This window comes from Protopterus annectens, chromosome 3.part0 (genome assembly GCF_019279795.1).
Source record: "Protopterus annectens isolate FY-2018-M chromosome 3.part0, PAN1.0, whole genome shotgun sequence".
Taxonomy (NCBI): Eukaryota; Metazoa; Chordata; order Ceratodontiformes; family Protopteridae; genus Protopterus; species Protopterus annectens.
In genome coordinates this window covers 934,338,700-934,355,999 of record NC_056731.1, presented here as the reverse complement: position 1 = coordinate 934,355,999, position 17,300 = coordinate 934,338,700, and the positions used below count along the sequence as shown (strand labels likewise).

The 17,300-nt window shown below is 41.9% G+C and overlaps 1 protein-coding gene across 1 annotated transcript in view; it reads left to right on the top strand.

The window, feature by feature from the left end:
* Window positions 1-17,300, top strand: part of NUP153 (nucleoporin 153) — a gene marked incomplete in the record, with an annotated part of 2,476,866 nt that overhangs the window by 1,948,989 nt on the left and 510,577 nt on the right. Inside the window, 2 exon segments of the mRNA XM_044065729.1 lie at window positions 8,194-8,280; window positions 8,475-8,846. Coding sequence (XP_043921664.1) covers window positions 8,194-8,280; window positions 8,475-8,846 — 459 coding nt within the window.

Here is a 17,300-nt window from a genome sequence, read left to right as displayed (position 1 = left end):
ATCTCCCTGTCATGCTGGATTTCCCAATGTATTCTCTTAGCGTACCAAGCTTCTGGGAGACCCGCACCTGAAGGAGTTCACGCAAACTCCACTCGTTCCATCTCTTCTTCTGTGGCCTTCAAATCTAGAGTTCCATTGGATGATATTTGTTCGGCAGCCACTTGGGCCTCATACCTTTATTAACCACTACAAACTGGACATAATTTCTAGAGGGAGAGCATCCTTTGGCTCTGCGGTGCTCCGCAATATCCTTCCATGATGGCCACCCAAGATTCAGGTAGCTGGGGACTCTGTCCCACAGGTTGCTGACAAATGAAGTCCCTACTTCAGATTAAGAAGTTATGTACTCACCATAACGTTTCATCTGAGTAGGTGGCTTCGTTTGTCTGCAACCATCCCCCCCTCCTTCCCCCTGGCCTTCAGTGAATCTATGCGAGTTGTTTTATTGGAATACCCTTTTTGGGTACCTATAGAGGGGCAAACTTGATCTGAGGTCATGGAGGGTTGGCAGGGGATTATGGGTGAGGGGGAGGAGCTAGGAGCTCGGATCCATTAGCTATGAAACAAGTTGTCGGCTTGGATCCGATATCGGATCCAAGGCCCACAGGTTGCAGACAAATGAAGCCACCTTATTACTTTAATTCCCTGCCTGCAACAGGAGTTTCGATGGTGGACAAATGCTTGTCACCAAAACAAGGGACAGCCATTCTCCCTACCCCCAGCCAGGCAGAGCCTAACGACTGATGCTTCAGATTATGCCTGGGGGGCACACATGGCTGGAAGAGGCATTCAGGGCACCTGGTCCACAAACCAAAAGCATCTACATATCAATCAAAAGGAGATGCTAGCTGTTCAAAATGCCTGGACAGCCTTCAAGGACCTACTTCATCCGGGACAACTACTGATAAAGACAGACAACACCACGGTCATGTGGTACATAAACAAGCAGGGGGGCACTCATTCGTATCCCCTTTGCAGACAAGCCATGGCTTTATGGGACACAGCATTGACTTACCAAGTTCATCTGCAGGCACAATTCCTGCCAGGAAAGGAAAATACTCTGACAGACGAACTAAGCAGAAACCTCATGGATCCACACGAGTGGCACCTGGATCCACAAGTCTTCAGCATGATAACAATGAAATAGGGACACTCGGACATAGATCTATTTGCCTCCCCTCAAAACAATCAACTAAAAAGTTTCTGCACAAGGACTTGTCACAGACAAGCTTGAAAAGTGGATGCCTTATCTTTCAACTGGACAAACCTATCAGTATATGCCTTTCCTCCACTGCTTCTCCTCCCCAAGGTACTCCTAAAGGTCAGGCAGGAGAAACCAAAAATGATTCTGATTGCTCCAGACTGGCCACGCCAGTACTGGTATCCGATCTTAAGGAACTTGTCCCAATGCCCAGCCTGGACCTTACCTCAAATACCTCATCTACTGTCCCAGCAAAACCATCAGATTCTGCAAAGCCAACTCAGGACCCTAAATCTGGCAGCATGGCGGATAATGTAGCCATACAAACCACACACCTCTCAGTAAAGCTGTGATGGATGTCATTTTAGAAGCCAGAAGGCCTAGTACTAGAAAATCATATGCTGGGAAATGGAAGAGATTTTGCGCTTGGAACCAAGCTCAAGGAACCTGATACAGCTGTCCCAAATATTATTCAGATTTTGCAATACTTAACTGAGATGCTGGACAAAAGCCTATCTTTTTCATCAATTAAAATCCATGCCTCTGCCATTTCGGCTCATTACAATACAGAGACACCACTCTTTTCACATCCTTTATTAAGGCAGTACCTCAGAGGAGCCAAAAACTTAAGGCCTCCAAGGAGAAAGCCAATACCTGCATGGGACCTCAATTATGTCTTGAAAAAACTCACCTTACCTCCTTTTGAGCCAGCTGCTACTACGGATATAAAGTTCTTATCTTGGAAAACAGCTCTGCTCCTAGCAATAACTTCTGCAAGACAAGTTTCAGAGCTACAGGCTCTCATGACTGTGGAACCCTTTATCATTTTTTATCCAGACAGGGTCTCTCTGAAAACAAACCCTACATTTATGCCTAAGGTGGTATCCAGTGTAGCCCTTAACCAAACAATTCATTTGCCAACTTTTTAACCAAATCCACAGAACAAGGGGGAGAAAATTCTGCATTCTTTAGACGTACACAGACAACTTAGATTCTACTTGGACAAAACTAAAGTTTTCAGAAAGACGGAACAATTACTAGTGGCATATGCCACAGCATCACAAGGAAAGGCCATCTCCAAGCAGACTATTTCAAAGTGGATAGGTCACTGCATTCGTTTCTGCTACTCACAGTATGGCAAACCAGTGCCTAAGGGCATTAGGCCACATTCAACCAGAGCTGAATGTTTGAAACTGGACAAAAGCAGTTATTGCAGGCTTCCCCACAGGCTGGAGTTGCTCACACAAGATGAGTTGTTTTAATACACCCCATCCTGAAAAACTCTTCAGCTGATTGCGTGGATTGTAGAATTTTCATACCCTTTAGGTTTCTTTTTCTTGAGGACTTGTGGCAGGTATTGAAGCAATCTAAAAACTGCTACTAGGAAAACATGTACGAGCAAGTGGAAGACTTTCCACTTGGTACCATTCCAATAACCAGGAGCCTCTTCAGGCCCATCTGCCCCTAGTTTATTGTTTGTGTGAATTATTGTCTTCTGGCATTTTTCTCCTCTCTGTGTTCATTTGTTGGCTATTTCTGCTTCTCCGTACTTTAACCCCCACCTTTTCTAACCGTCTTCAAATAAAATATTTTTTTAAAGGGGTGCTGCAGGTCCATCCACTTAGGAAACATGTCGTTCTTGCTTGAGATCTTAACTTTATGATTGAACAGCTTACTGTTTTTTCCATTTGAACCAAATCATCAGGCCAAATTGAGGTCGTTAAAATGAAAGACTGTTTGTTCTGACTTCTGCTGGGAGAGTATGAGTTACAAGCAATTATAGCAAGTCAACCCTATTGTATCTCCCCACCTCCCAATAGGGTTTCTTTGAAAATTAACCTGTCTTTTATGCTTAAAGTGGTCTTGTTTACCTTGAATCACACTGTTAATCTCCCTGTCTTATTCCCAAACCCGTGAGTAAGTGAGAGAAGATTATTCACAATGTCCACAGGCTGCTCAGATGCTACCTAGACAAAACTGAAGCCTTCAGGGAATCTCAATAGGTGCTGGTCTCCTCTGAAGGTAAGAAAAACGGACAGCCAGTATCAAATCCGACCATTTCCCAATGGCGGTCTTTTGCTATTGCCTTTTGTTATACTAAGCATAATAAGCCACTTCCAGTCAAGTGTAGGGCCCATTCTTCCAGGGTGTTTGGCTTTTTTGGTGGCTTTCTGGAAAGGGGTTGACTTGAAGTGTTCTAGAAGCAGCAACTTGATCCTCTGTACTTACTTTTGCAAAGCACTACAAACTGGGTTCTTTTTCCAGCTCCAGAACAGGCTTTGCTAGCCGTTCTGCAGGGTCTGCAAGATTTTTTAATTTATTTCATCATCCTCCCTTTTTAGTTTCTAAGCTTTGGTAATTGACCCATGTAGCAAAAGCTACTGCAACATTGAGCTAAATGTTAAACAGTTGTATAAATTAATTTACAATAACAGTGGATGTTCTAATAGATCCCTGTTGTAGTAGCTGTCCCTCCCTCCCTTTAGCCCACTTGTTTTGTCTGTTTTCCTTTTGTATTGTGAGGTAGTAGATGTATAGACCTTTGTGTATATTGTTTACTGTTGAGTTTGTTTCCTAGCATTTTCATTTTAGGACTCTTGCTTCCCTTTTCTAGGCAAAAAACTCTTAGTAATTTGGCAGTCTGCCTTTATATTTGAGCTCTTCTCTATATCCTGACAATTGGAGCACTTGGAAGGTGTCCTTAAGCTTTGAGAGCTAGTCGGTCACTCGTGTAAAACCCAAGCAGTTTAGACTACTGCAAGAGTGATCTATTAGAATGTCTACTGTTATGGTACATTTGCTTATACATCTGTTCTTTTTCCACCCTTCAAGTTACAGTGGATTTTGCAGAGTTTCACCTTTATCCATTTTATGATGTTTAATTTAAGTGATAGTTCACTGAATATGTTTTTTGGTCCTTTGTCAGACCAAGGTTCTGCCCAGCAGTAAGCAGAATCTTTCATAAATCCTCCTGTAATGTACCAACAGAAATTTGCTTCAGGTCCACGGCTGTAACTGCAGCATCCATTTTCATGGACTGTCCAGCCAAGTCCCATATGAAGGTCCCTAATGGCCCCGTGGAATAGAGTAGTTTCAGGTAACTAATGTTGAAATGCTGAGATTAAATGAGTGAAATCAGCATGTCTTTGAGTGTTCCCTTCTTTCAAAGGTATGATAGTCTGAGTTAGTGTGTGCGTGTGGTATGTATGTGTAGTGTATGTAACACACACACACACACACGTACGGGGGGGCTTACTTCACTGCAAACATTTTAAAGGAGCTCAGTGATTTTTCGCTACATGCGGTTCTCCTGTATTTTTGTAGATATTTTTTGTGATATTAGGGCTCACAGTTAGGAGCCTTGGAATTTCAGTAGGGAGCTGTAGTTTTTACCATCCCAAGTGGTGTTCTTCACCTTGTTCAGATATGCAGTGCCTACTGCTTACATATCTCACCTGGTGCCTGACTCTGACAAACTTTTTGTAGGGACCCCTTCCAATGCCATCTCCGGCCAGTGACATTACTTAGCTGTCTACTAGATGGGAGACTCCTTCAGTGGGCAGACAGACCAGGAGGCCCAATGCCTAATGAGTCTGTTTTATGCATCATTGTCCTGTTGTTAATAGCAGTATTTCCATCACTTCTGACTTCTCAAGATTCTTTGCCCAAGGAAGTGTTTTTCATTATGTTGGACAGTATGGCTGTAGCCTGATGCACTATGCAAGGGGGAACCTGTTTTGACCTGTGGCCGTGAGAGGTCATCTTGTATCGCTTTCCATTGAAAATGCAAGTCCTAGGAGAGGCAAATTCACTAGTGAACAAGGTGAGGCAGCTGTCTTATGCCCAGTGGGCTGTCAAACAGTGTCTGAAGATAATTTTTCACTTTTGAGGACCCCGAATGAATAAACCTGTATGCCTCTCCATCTTCTTTTCACTAATTTTTTTGCCTTCTAGAAGGCAGGCTAAAAATGTCATAGCCTATCCATGGCCATATGACCTCTTGTATGCTTTTTAATCTTTCCTCTTAAAATGAGATTCATTTAGAGGTTCAGGCTACACACAGAATTATTGTCATTACTCCTCTTTGGCTTAGTTCATTCTGCTTTGATCCTACCTCTTTCACAAACATCTGGTGCTTTGACTTTCTAGTAAGGTGCTGTCACACCTTTCTGGCAAAGTGTCACTCGGTCCTCCTTATTCTGAGGTTAAGTACTTGGCTTTTCAGGTTCCTGTGATTGATGAGTGCTCATGTTTTTGCAATGGTCTGTTTTGTTCTCAGTGGCTATCTTCACAGAAAATGTAGCATGTTGAATTCAGTTTTGTGTTTTGGCAACTTGTAAGAGTGTGGGTAGTTTCTGCTGGACCACTATTAGCTGTCAGAAATCTTCAACTGCAGTGCATTATTCCATTGAATTCCATTTGACAGCCATCTCTTAACTTCCATTCTGACCAAGATTCAGCTTCCTTAACATCCTTGAAGGGTCTACAGAGCTGTTTTGCAGTGTGGTCTTTTAGCTCTGTTTCTGTCAGTAACAGAGAATTACCTCTTTGGAATGTTTACTTTTATCCTCAAGAAACTTGGCCTTTCATTCTTGAAGCCTACAGCCACACCTGACTTGAAAGCCTTATGGAAGACCCTCCTCCTGCTAGGAATATCTGTGACCCACAGACTACGTCTGTGTAACCTCCTTTTGTTATGTTTTTAGTGAGGAAAGGTTGGCCCCTTTGCATAACCCATTATTTGTGCTGCAGCTGCTTTAGAATCCTAAGTTGTCAGAATCTTAGCTTGGTTATGTTATTCCCATATTATTGCAATCAAGGAAAATTCTCTCTGTTGGATTTTGTCCACAGACAGCTTAGTTTTTTCAAAGACAGTACCATCTTCAGTCTCTACAAACCATCATGTCCCGTTCTCTCTTCCTTCATCTCTCTCTATACTCCACCTCGGACTGTCCGTACATCTAATCAACAACTACTTGACATCTACCAACCCAAAAAAAGTAGGTACATTACTATATAAACACTCCGTTACCCATGCTTGGAACAAACCTCCACTTGATATACTTCCATCATCCACCCTGCACACTTCAAAGAAAAACTCAAACTTCATCTACTTAACTCCAAAAGTTGCCCCTGTCAAGATCCAACTTAATGCTCCCCTCATCCCTGTTACATACTTTTTTCAATATTTCCCCTTTAATTTCCAAGTACGCCATCAGACTAATACTCACTAAACTCTATCAACTAATGCAGCTGATCAACATACTAGTTGTATATATGTAAATATATTGTTACTCTGTAAATATATGATGTATATAGACCTTGTGCATGCATTACTGCTCTGTGTTTTTAACTTTCTTGTTTAACTGATATTTTTTGTCATACTATTGAGTCAAATGCTTTAATTTCTGTAAACTGTTTGTGTAGGGAGGTTTTCTCCTCAGGTCTCCACTGAAAATGGGCCACAAGCCCAGCTAGACCAACCTGATTAACAAATGTCAATAAATAAATAAATAAAAATCTTAATCTGAAAGGACTTTTGAGCTTTTTGTGTCTTTTCAGATGTAGGTCGAGCAAGAAGATTGTCTGGCATATCATTTCCAGATGCAAGCCAGGTGTATGGTATTTTGCAGTGCAAAACATGGCATGGGTGTGTGTACCTGTAATCTTTAGAGCCTCCACAGCCTTTTTTTCTTTAATGCAACTGTTGATGCTTAAACAGCATCAAATTGATGCTATCTGAGCACACATGTAGAGCATTGTAGTCTGGAAATTTTCATGTCCAGGTTATCTTGCGGAGCTACTTTTATCAAGAGCATGTTCCTGTGAGTAGCTACTAAGAAGATTTAGCTAGTGGCTCCATTCTAATGATTACCAAACATGGACATCTGCTTATAGATGTATAACAAAGCCAAGTGCATCTTCAGTAATGTATTATACTTCCATCCCAAGCTGTTGTCCTTTCTGTGCCTTAATTTCTGTGTCTGTATTTTTCCTTCCTATGCTCTCTTCATGGATAACAGAACCAAAGAGAGACTTTGTGGTACATGCTAATAAGGGGGGGGGGTTCTGACCGCTTGGAAAAGTTTTATCTGTTGAACAAAACAATATAGTGTAATTCCTGAAGGTTACCAAAGGCAAGTCTCTTCCTTATATACATGGCATTGTGAATACCCACACCATATTTAAAAATAGTATGTGGTGGTCGTTCATAAAATGGGTACCACATTTTATTTTTAGTAAGCAAAAAGCCAAGTTTGCAGATGATGAAGGAACAAGAGGGTTACAACTACTTTGATTACTCTCCAGAGGTTGTACTCTGTTCTATGGCCAATTCCTAAATTAGTAATAAGGAGTAAAGACCTGTTCTTTAGTGAAGGCTCCCAGATTCACTTGATCTGTTGTCTTCCCCCAGAGTTTAGACAGGGCATGATGCATGCATTGTACAGATTTTCTGTTCGATTGCTACATGTTTTCTGTTCAATCTCTTATAAAATGTTTCATAATTAACATATTTTCTTTGTCATAGTAGCTGTCCTTCCTTGCCCTTTGTCTCAGTGCCACTAGTTCTAGAAAATAATTTTAAAATTCACCAGCATTTTTCGGTATTTTAAGGGTACCCTGTTAGCTGAAAATGTAACCATTTCAGCAAATTTTATTCATACTTTGTCTATTTTCTGTTCTTATATAGAACATGTGCAAAATAGAGTAAGGTATTAATAATTGTGTGACTGATAGTAAAGTAAAATTAAGGAAGCTTAGTCTAATGGTCAGAACTGTGGGGTTAATGTTGCATAGTAGTAGTAGATTTTGAATGGTGCTCATCTGTTGAGAAAAGTTATGACTTGGTGTCTTCTTTTTGCATTTTAATAAATTGATAGTTTTATTGGAAGTGGTGAGACGGGTAAGTGGCACATTTCTGCATTTTCCTTCTCCTTTTGTACTCTTCACCTCATTTGCTTCATTAATTTAAATGTAGCCCTCTTTTTCAGGTCAAACTGCGCCCAAGCCAGCCTTCAGCTTTGTGGGTAGTGGAGCTACTAGCACATCTGCCACGAACACTGCCAGTACCATTTCAAGTAATGTTTTTGTTAATTCTAGATTTACTTCTTGGGAAATAATGAATGTGAAATAATAACTTTATTGAGTTTTATTTTTTGCTACCATGATAATCCTTTTGGGATTTGTGAGGCAAATTAATTGCATGTTTGTTTTGCATCACATTTCATCTGTATCTGTTCCTCAGTACACTAAAAGCTGTGTTCTTTTTCAGACCAAACCGTTTCTAAGCCAGCCTTCAACTTCGTAGGTAGTGCATCTTCTAGCACATGTGCTTCAAATACTGCCAGCACCACTTCCAGCAGTAGTGTTTTTGGTACTCCCATCTCCTTGTCAAGCAGACCAGCATCAACCTTCATGTTTGGACAGTCTAACACTGCTGATGGCAGTTCTAGTTTTGGAAATGCAACAGAAACAACTGTGACAAAGCCACTTATGTTTGGTTCTCAAGAGAATAAGCCACAAGTGGGAGGGAATGTTGGAGCCACTGTTCCGTCATTTGGTTTTGGTTCAGGAGGGAGCAATACCACAGCAACACCTACAGCCTTTCCTTTTGGGGCAGCGGCTACTACAGCAACTAGCACAGGTATTAAAGTTAAATATGTCACTTGAAGTTGATGTTAAGAACACTTATTTGTTTCATTGGTGTAAAATCCATTGATACTGAGTTATAAAACTTGCAGGTAATGCAACTTTACACTACATAGCCATATGTAGATCTTGAGCCATCTTATTTAATCTTGTATTGGTTTGGCTGTTGGGATGAGTGGTGCTTGTCAGTGTAGTATTGTTGGGCCTTCTTACTAAAAGTGCATGTTTACACACTGCATGATCCACTTTCCGCTTTCCTTCCCCCACTTAATTGTGCATCTTCCTGCTGCAGCTCCTCACATCTTCACCAGAATTGTTGCTCAATATTTCCAAGATATCATAAAAATACTTTGGACCCACATACTCCAGCTGTCCTATCCCAAAGCCAACTGGCAACCCCCACCATTATATCCCAGCATGTACAAGTGTACACACAGATAAAACAGTCATTTGGCTTTACAGCATAACTCTTATACTGCTGACATACATTTGGATCATACCTCTCAACTGCACAGATTTTTCACAGAATGTCCAGATTTTAGCCTCCTATTTTTTGTCCATTTTTCATAAAATTGTGTTTTTCTGGCAAGTGAGTGGTAATTCATAAGACTGAAGTTTGAAAATAATGACAGACTGTTGAGTTTCGGACTTCATATCCTTCAGAAAAATTCATGCTAATGCAAAACCGGTTGTTCTGTCAACTTTGTAAGTTTAAAAATTGTCACTATTTTGGGGCCTTTATCCCACTTTTATTTATGGCTTTGTCCAGATTTCTTGCTCTAAGAGGTTGAGAGGTATGGTTCATGTATGCCATTCATTGAGTATAATCCTTCTACATTTAGCTAGGCTGCTCAGAGTACTGGTAATGAACAGTTAATGGTTTTAAGCACACAGGATATTCAGATTTGTTTGTGCCTTCCTTGAAATAGGCCTAAGACATTCTAAGGGGTTTGCCTCACTGTTTGAACTGCAGCTGTAAAATGTATTTATGCATGAGAAAGTTTGCCATGCAGCATTAAACCAACAGAGATCATTTATTTTTTTCTTTTGTGTATTGACTCTGCAGCCTTTTGTGCTAGGAGGCTGTGCATTTTTGACCACTTGAGAAACGTTTGAAGGAAAAAATAATGTAATCATATCAAGTAAATTATTTCTACGATTCTTTAACTGTCTGATTCTATCAAAGTGAGAGAGCATTCAGAGAAATGTGGTACAAACCACATGATTTTTAGTGTTACGAGAGCTGCACAAGACTCCAGAATGGTTTAAATATTAACCCGGCTTTTAGTATTGTGTTCCTTTTTTCCAGCTTTTACGATTAGTTGCATCCATTTCCTGTTAGTCTTGGTGATTAAGAATCTAGAGAGAGAAATGCTTTTAGGGAATTTTTCTCCAATTTTTGTTAGTTACCCTTTAATTGTATGGTAGTGGAATGACAGCATGAAGTAGCCCTTTAAGTGGGCTTTGAAGAGAAACAGAATCATGTTTGTTTCCCCTCTGAGAAAGTTTCTGACCATGTGTTGTAATGGAAGGATTGTCCATTCAGAAATACGGTATTGTGAGCTTAGTCTTTTCTCAAATTATTTTTACCCATCTCTGTAATTTGTGCTGTTTTTCTGAAAGGGTAGTTAGTACTTTTGCACTTTTTATGCCATTTTTTCAAAAAAAAATGTTCAGGCATGCAAGACTGTTGCTCTTAACATTACTAGTTGTTTATTGGTGTGTTAGCTACTTAATTTTGTGGCTTTAAAAGGGAATTTTAGGAACAATTTCTAGATGGTGTTGAGGCAGTCAGCCATCAGGTTAATCTGTTTTTTACAGACTCTAAAGCTTTTAATTAGTATCTTCAGATCATGTCATTGGCAGCAACCCAAGGCCTTGTTCTGTGACTGCTGCTGTCTGTTTTGCTTCCTTTCAGTCAAACTAAGATTGATTTGTAAAGCCTGCTGATAACCGTTCATGAGTTAGATTGATGGCTATTTATCAACATGTTGCTTATAGCTGCTTCTGAGGCTTTTGTCAAGCTCATGTCTTAAGGATAACACAAGAATGCAAAAGTGGCTATAGTGGAACCTGGTGAATAAAGGGCAAAAAAAAAATATCCAAAATATGATGTGCAAAGTCAGTAATCAAGTACTGTTTTAAAATCTAGCAGCAAGATTCCTGCTCATAGTATATTAACCAACATCAGCAGTATGTTGCTGCAGTGAAGAGCAACTGAAACCTATGAAGAAAATATAGTAGAGATGGAGAAACAAGCGATGTTCATAGTGTTACACTGCTGCAGTCATTACACTTGGGTTATCCTGCCGTCAGGCGGTTCCCCAGTCGGCCTGAGTTCCAAAGTCTTGGTCCGGCGTTGGTTGCTGTCGCCTCCTCCTGACGTCAGTGTGACAGGGGTATATAAGATGCAGCCAACGCCATTTTCTTCAGTCTTTCTTGCCGCGCGGTGCCCAAAGCAAAAGCAGTTCGCAAGTGCCGGTCGGCCGTCTCCTGAGATTTTCATTCCGAATCCAGAACCGAAGTCTTCTACAAAGCTAAGTACCCGTTGAAACTTTTCTTGCCTCAGACCAATGTCAGTAAAAGTTAATAACTGTATTTCTTGTGGAAAGCAAATACCTCATAAGGATTTCCATTCTTATTGTATCCCATGCCTAGGCCCTGACCACGACATCACTTGGTTTTGTGCTAGGTTTAACAAGCGCACTATTAAACGTCGGTTTGATTTTGCACAACATTATTTTGGTAGAAAATTCAATTATACCATGCCATTGGAACTTCTGACAACCGGAATACACAAAAAGCGCAAAGACAAGGATAGGCATCCGAGGCCCAAAACTGACGACGAAGACTCTTCTAGGCCAGTCGCCAGTTCTCCGGTATTCAGCGAGGCGCATTCGCAGCCCCTGACGACTGCTTCTGTAGAGCCACAAGCCGCATCTGACTCCCACATGGAGATGGCTGAGCCTTCAGGCGCACAAGTTCTTCAGCCTACCGAGACTAACCTTTCAGAGGGATCTGGAGTAGCTAAGCAACCCCCAGCTACAGAGGGTGTCTTCAGACCTACTCAGTTAAGCATTAAACCCTCAGCCAAGTCTAAGCCTCCTTTAAAATCAAAGAAACAAATACAGCATTCTCCAGGACAGGCCTCCATGCCTAAGAAACAAATGCTCAAAATGACCGAAGACCTAATCACTCTGATCAGGGGGTCCCATCCCCCTCCTGATAAAAGGCCTAGACAGGGTGCAGACTGTGACTTATCCAACCATGTGTCCATCTCTTCTGATTCATCCTCAGACCTAGGATACTCTTTACCCCCTTATGAGGATTCTGATGCTGAGGAATCAATTTCATCAGCCTCACCGCCTGAGGCCTACTCCTTTGGGTAAACCCTACATACCATGAGGGAGCATTTCCACTGGGAAGGCCAGAATTACTCAGAATCCAAGAAAAGGCGCAGAGACTTCCTTTTATTACCTCAACACAGACCCCTTGCTATTCCGCCAGTGTTAGATATTGTGGATGATGTGTATACTGAATCCAGCTTAAATCCTGATTCCTTACCTCCAGTCCCTGTTAAACCTGACAGATACTACAGAGTCCCTGACTCACATAAATTTCTATATAAAAGCCCTGTAGCTGTCCCTGAAACTATTTCTCAGGGACCCAAAGGAGTTAAGGCCTCGTCGGCCAAGAATCCAGTTCCCTGTGACAGATTCCAGAGCATTAGACAGATGGGGAAAGAAAGTATATACGTCTGCAACTTTAGCAATGAGAGCCTTAAATTGCCAGTTTCACGTGCTAAAATATAAGCAAATTTTACTAAGTTAAAAAACAAAAAATGCTTCCAGAATCAGATCCTCCTAATTTTAAAGAAATGCAGGATTTATTGCATGCAGCTGAACAAGTGGGAAAGCATACTTTGCAATGTGGTTTTGATTCCTTAGAGGCCTCCAGTAGAGCAGCAGTTACAGGCTCTGTCATTAGAAGACATGCTTGGCTAAAAGAACATATGTTACCAGATCATGTTAAGGAAATAATTAGATGCACCTTTGCAGCGGGATGTCTTGTTTGGAGTTAAGGCAGAGGAGGTATTAAAGAAGATGGAGGATAAGGTAAAATCTATGCAAATGGTGAAGGATTTCTTACAGGTTCAGCCTCCTCGTTTTAGCAGAAATTGGCCAACAAAGAATTGGTCCTTTCCAGTCACAGACAGTTTTGATTCTCTAGAGGCCTCCTGCAGAGCAGCAGTTACAGGCTCTGTCATTAGAAGACATGCTTGGTTAAAAGAACATATGTTACTAGATCATGTTAAAGCAAAATTATTGGATGCACCTTTGCAGCAAGATGTGTTATTTGGAGTTAAGGCAGAAGAGGTATTAAAGAAAATGGAGGATAAGGCAAAATCTATGCAAACGGTGAAGGATTTCTCACAGGTTCAGCCTCCTAGATTTAGCAGAAACTGGCCAACTAAGAATTGGTCCTTTCCAGTTACAGACAGACCTCAAAGGGGGAAGATACAGACGTCCAAGAGGTAGAGGTCAAACACAAGGTCCTTACAGGCCTCGACAATGGGTTGCATCAGGCCAGAAAGAAGGGGAAGACAGGCCCCAACCATATAAAAAGCAGCTTCAATGACTTCCCACTAATGCTACCAAACAAATCCTTCTTGGCAGCCCCCTTGGGAGGAAAACTGGCACTCTTCTACCACAATTGGCAAATGATCACCAAAGACAAAAGGGTTCTCAACATTGCATTTCAAGGTTACAGTTTCCACTTTCACACTCTGCCAAGGTTAAAAGGAATGCCAAATCTGCCACCAAATCAATGGGCAGAGGCTCAGAAACAAATTACAGCACTCATGGATATGAGAGCTATTCAAAAGGTACCATCGCAGGAGCAAGGACAAGGATTTTACTCAAGACTCTTTCTGGTACCCAGAAAGGACAAAGTCTGGAGGCCCATTCTGGATCTTTCATCTCTAAACACTTACCTGGATGTTCCGAAATTCAGAATGTTGACATTACAGCAGCTTCTTCCCATGCTGGACAAGAAAGCTTGGCTCGTGACTTTGGACCTCAAAGAGGCATACCTGCATGTCCCTATCAGACAAAACTGCAGAAGATACCTCAGATTCATAGCTGGTTCAATGCACTACCAATTCTCTGCACTGCCCTTTGACTTATCTGCTGCGCCCAGGGTCTTCACAAAGTGCCTGGCACCAGTAATTGCATTTTGCAGACAGAAAGGAATTCAAATTTATCCGTACATGGACAACTGCCTGATTCAAGCAGAGAGCAAGGACATTCTTCTAAAGCATCTGGCGTTTGTAAAAAAAAAGTTATTAAGTTGCCTGGGGTACACAGTAAACGAAAAGAAATCAAAACTAGTGTCCTCACAAGAGATTATATTCCTGGGTGCCAGCTTGAACACAACGGCCCAGATGCCTTATCTCACGCCAGACAAACAAGGACAACTGACTCAGTGCTTTCAGTTGATGGCAACAAAGACCCAACTCCCTGCAAGAAAAATTCTGCAGGCCTTTGGTTACATGGCATCCTGCATACTACTAATTCCATATGCCAGACTGCATATGAGGAAACTACAATGGTACCTAAAGAATGCATGGTCTCAACACTGTCAAAGTTTGGAAACAGTTATACCACTAATCCCTTGCCTTCAGCAGGAGTCTCAGTGGTGGGCTCAAGCTTGTCACCTCAACAAGGGACAGCCTTTTACACAACCCACAGCCAGGCAAACACTGACAACAGATGCATCGGATTATGCCTGGGGAGCACACATGGCAGGCAAATGTATTCAGGGCACGTGGCCCTCAGAACAAAGGCATCTTCACATCAGTCAAAGAGAGATGCTAGCTGTACAAAATGCGCTTATAGCTTTCAAGGACCTGCTGCATCCAGACAACACCACAGTTATGTGGTACATAAAAAAGCAAGGGGGCACTCACTCCTACCCTCTATGCAGACAAGCTGTGACCTTGTGGAACACAGCTATAAACCTTCAAGTTCATCTGCAAGCACAATTCCTGCCAGGAGAGAAAAACACACTGGCAGACGACTTAAGCAGAAACATCATGGATCCCCACGAATGGGAGTTGAATCCACAAATATTCAGAATGATAACACAGAAATGGTGGAGCCCGGACATAGATCTGTTTGCATCCCCAATAAACTTCCAGCTACAAAAATTCTGCACAAGGAGTTACCATCCACAAGCATGGAAAGTGGATTCCCTCTCATTCAGCTGGGAGAACCTACAAGTATATGCTTTCCCACCTCTACCTCTCCTGCCAAAGGTGCTCATAAAAGCCAGGCAGGAAGAGCCAAAGATGATCCTGATTGCACCAGACTGGCCATGGCAGCACTGGTACCCAATCTTAAGGAGCTTAGCACAAGAACCACCCTGAATTTTGCCTCAAATCCCACACCTGCTGACTCAGCACAACAAACAAATACTACACAGCCAGCTAAAGACCTTAAACCTAGCTGCATGGAAGATTCCTTAGGCAAGCAAGCAATGCCTCTCTCCAAAGCTGTTATGGATGTCATTCTGGAGGCCAGAAGGCCTAGCACCAGGAAAACCTATTCGGATAAATGGAAGAGATTCTGTGCCTAGAACCAAGCTCACAGCCTTGACCCTCTTGTCCCAAACATTCCTCAGATACTACAATACTTAACTGAGATGCTGGACAAAGGACTCTCCTCCTCATCCATAAAGATCCACGCCTCTGCCATCTCTGCTCATTACAACACGGAACCACCAATCTTCTCTAATCCTCTGTTAAAACAGTACCTCAGAGGGGCTAAAAACATACGACCGCCCCGTAGAGCACCTACTCCAACTTGGGGCCTCAACTTTGTTTTGGAGAAGCTAACTTTACCTCCTTTTGAGCCAGCCAACACAGCAGAATTAAAGTATATATCTTGGAAAACTGCTCTGCTCCTGGCAATAACATCAGCACGAAGAGTTTCAGAATTACAGGCACTAATGGCAGTGGAACCTTTCCTCATTTTCCACCAGGACAGGGTGTCTTTAAGAACTTAACCCTACATTTATGCCAAAGGTGGTATCCAGTGTGGCTCTAAACCAAACTATTCACCTGCCAACTTTTTATCCTAAACCACAGAATAAAGGGGAGAGACTACTACTCTCTTTGGACATTCACAGGCAGTTATGCTTCTACTTGGACAAAACCAAAGCTTTCATAAAATCTGAGCAATTATTGGTAGCATATGCTGCAGGAGCACAGGGAAAAGCCATTTCAAAACAGATTATTTTAAAATGGATGGGACATTGTATACGTTTCTGCTACACATACCATGGAAAACCTGTACCTAACAGCATTAGATCTCACTCCACCAGGGCAACAGCCACTTCAACTGCCTACCTCAGGGGAGTACCTACCAAGGATATTTTGGAAGCAGCAACTTGGAGTTCTGTACATACCTTCACCAAGCATTACCATCTGCCTCCATACTCTAAATCCAGAGCTGGCTTTGCCACTGAAGTGCTGCAGGGCCTTATATCCACCCCTAATGCCTTATAGAACCAGCCACCCTTCCTCAGCTTTGGGATTCTACCCAAGTGTAATGACTGCAGCAGTGTAACACGATGAACATAGTACAGTTTTGTACCTAGCATAAATGTAGATGTTCGAGTGTATACACTGCTGCAGTCCAGGTTACCCTCCCTCCTTCCCCTCTTACTGGCTGGTCCGTACCTATGTCTTCTACCCTTACTACCTATGGGGAGTATTTGCTGGTAGCTGTAAGTTGTTTTTTTCTTTTCTTATGTATGTTTTATTAGCAATTGGAATTGCCTACCTATTTAGAGGCACCTGACATCTGGGGGCAAGAAAAACTGAAGAAAATAGCGTCGGCTGCATCTTATGTACCGCTGTCACACTGACGTCAGGGAGGAGGCGACAGCAGCCGACGCTGGACCAAGACTTTGGAACTCAGGCCGACTGCGGAACCGCCTGACGGCAGGATAACCCAAGTGTAATGACTGCAGCAGTACATAAACTCGAATATCTACATTTATGGTAGATACAAAACTGTACTTTAATGGACAGTAGTTTGAGACTTTAGTATGCTAGGAAAAAGTGGAAAGCATCTTGAATGTCTGTCTCTTTGAATAAAGCTGTAGACAATACTAGAGTAAATTCCTCAAACATTAACAGATAGCAAAGGCTAGGGCTGAGATCCCTGCTCTATAGATGCTCTGATAGTGATATGATGTCAGTTTTCATTTTATCCTCAACTGTTTGGTTTGGATCCAATCCTCTGATCGACTCAGCAGTTACTTTAGCTCATGGCCACCAAAAAATCTTGAACTCCTCCCTTACCCATAATGCAACAACTCCTAACATACCTCAGATCTTATTTACAACTTTTGCAAATAGACTTGGTCATCTTGAGCTCTTGAA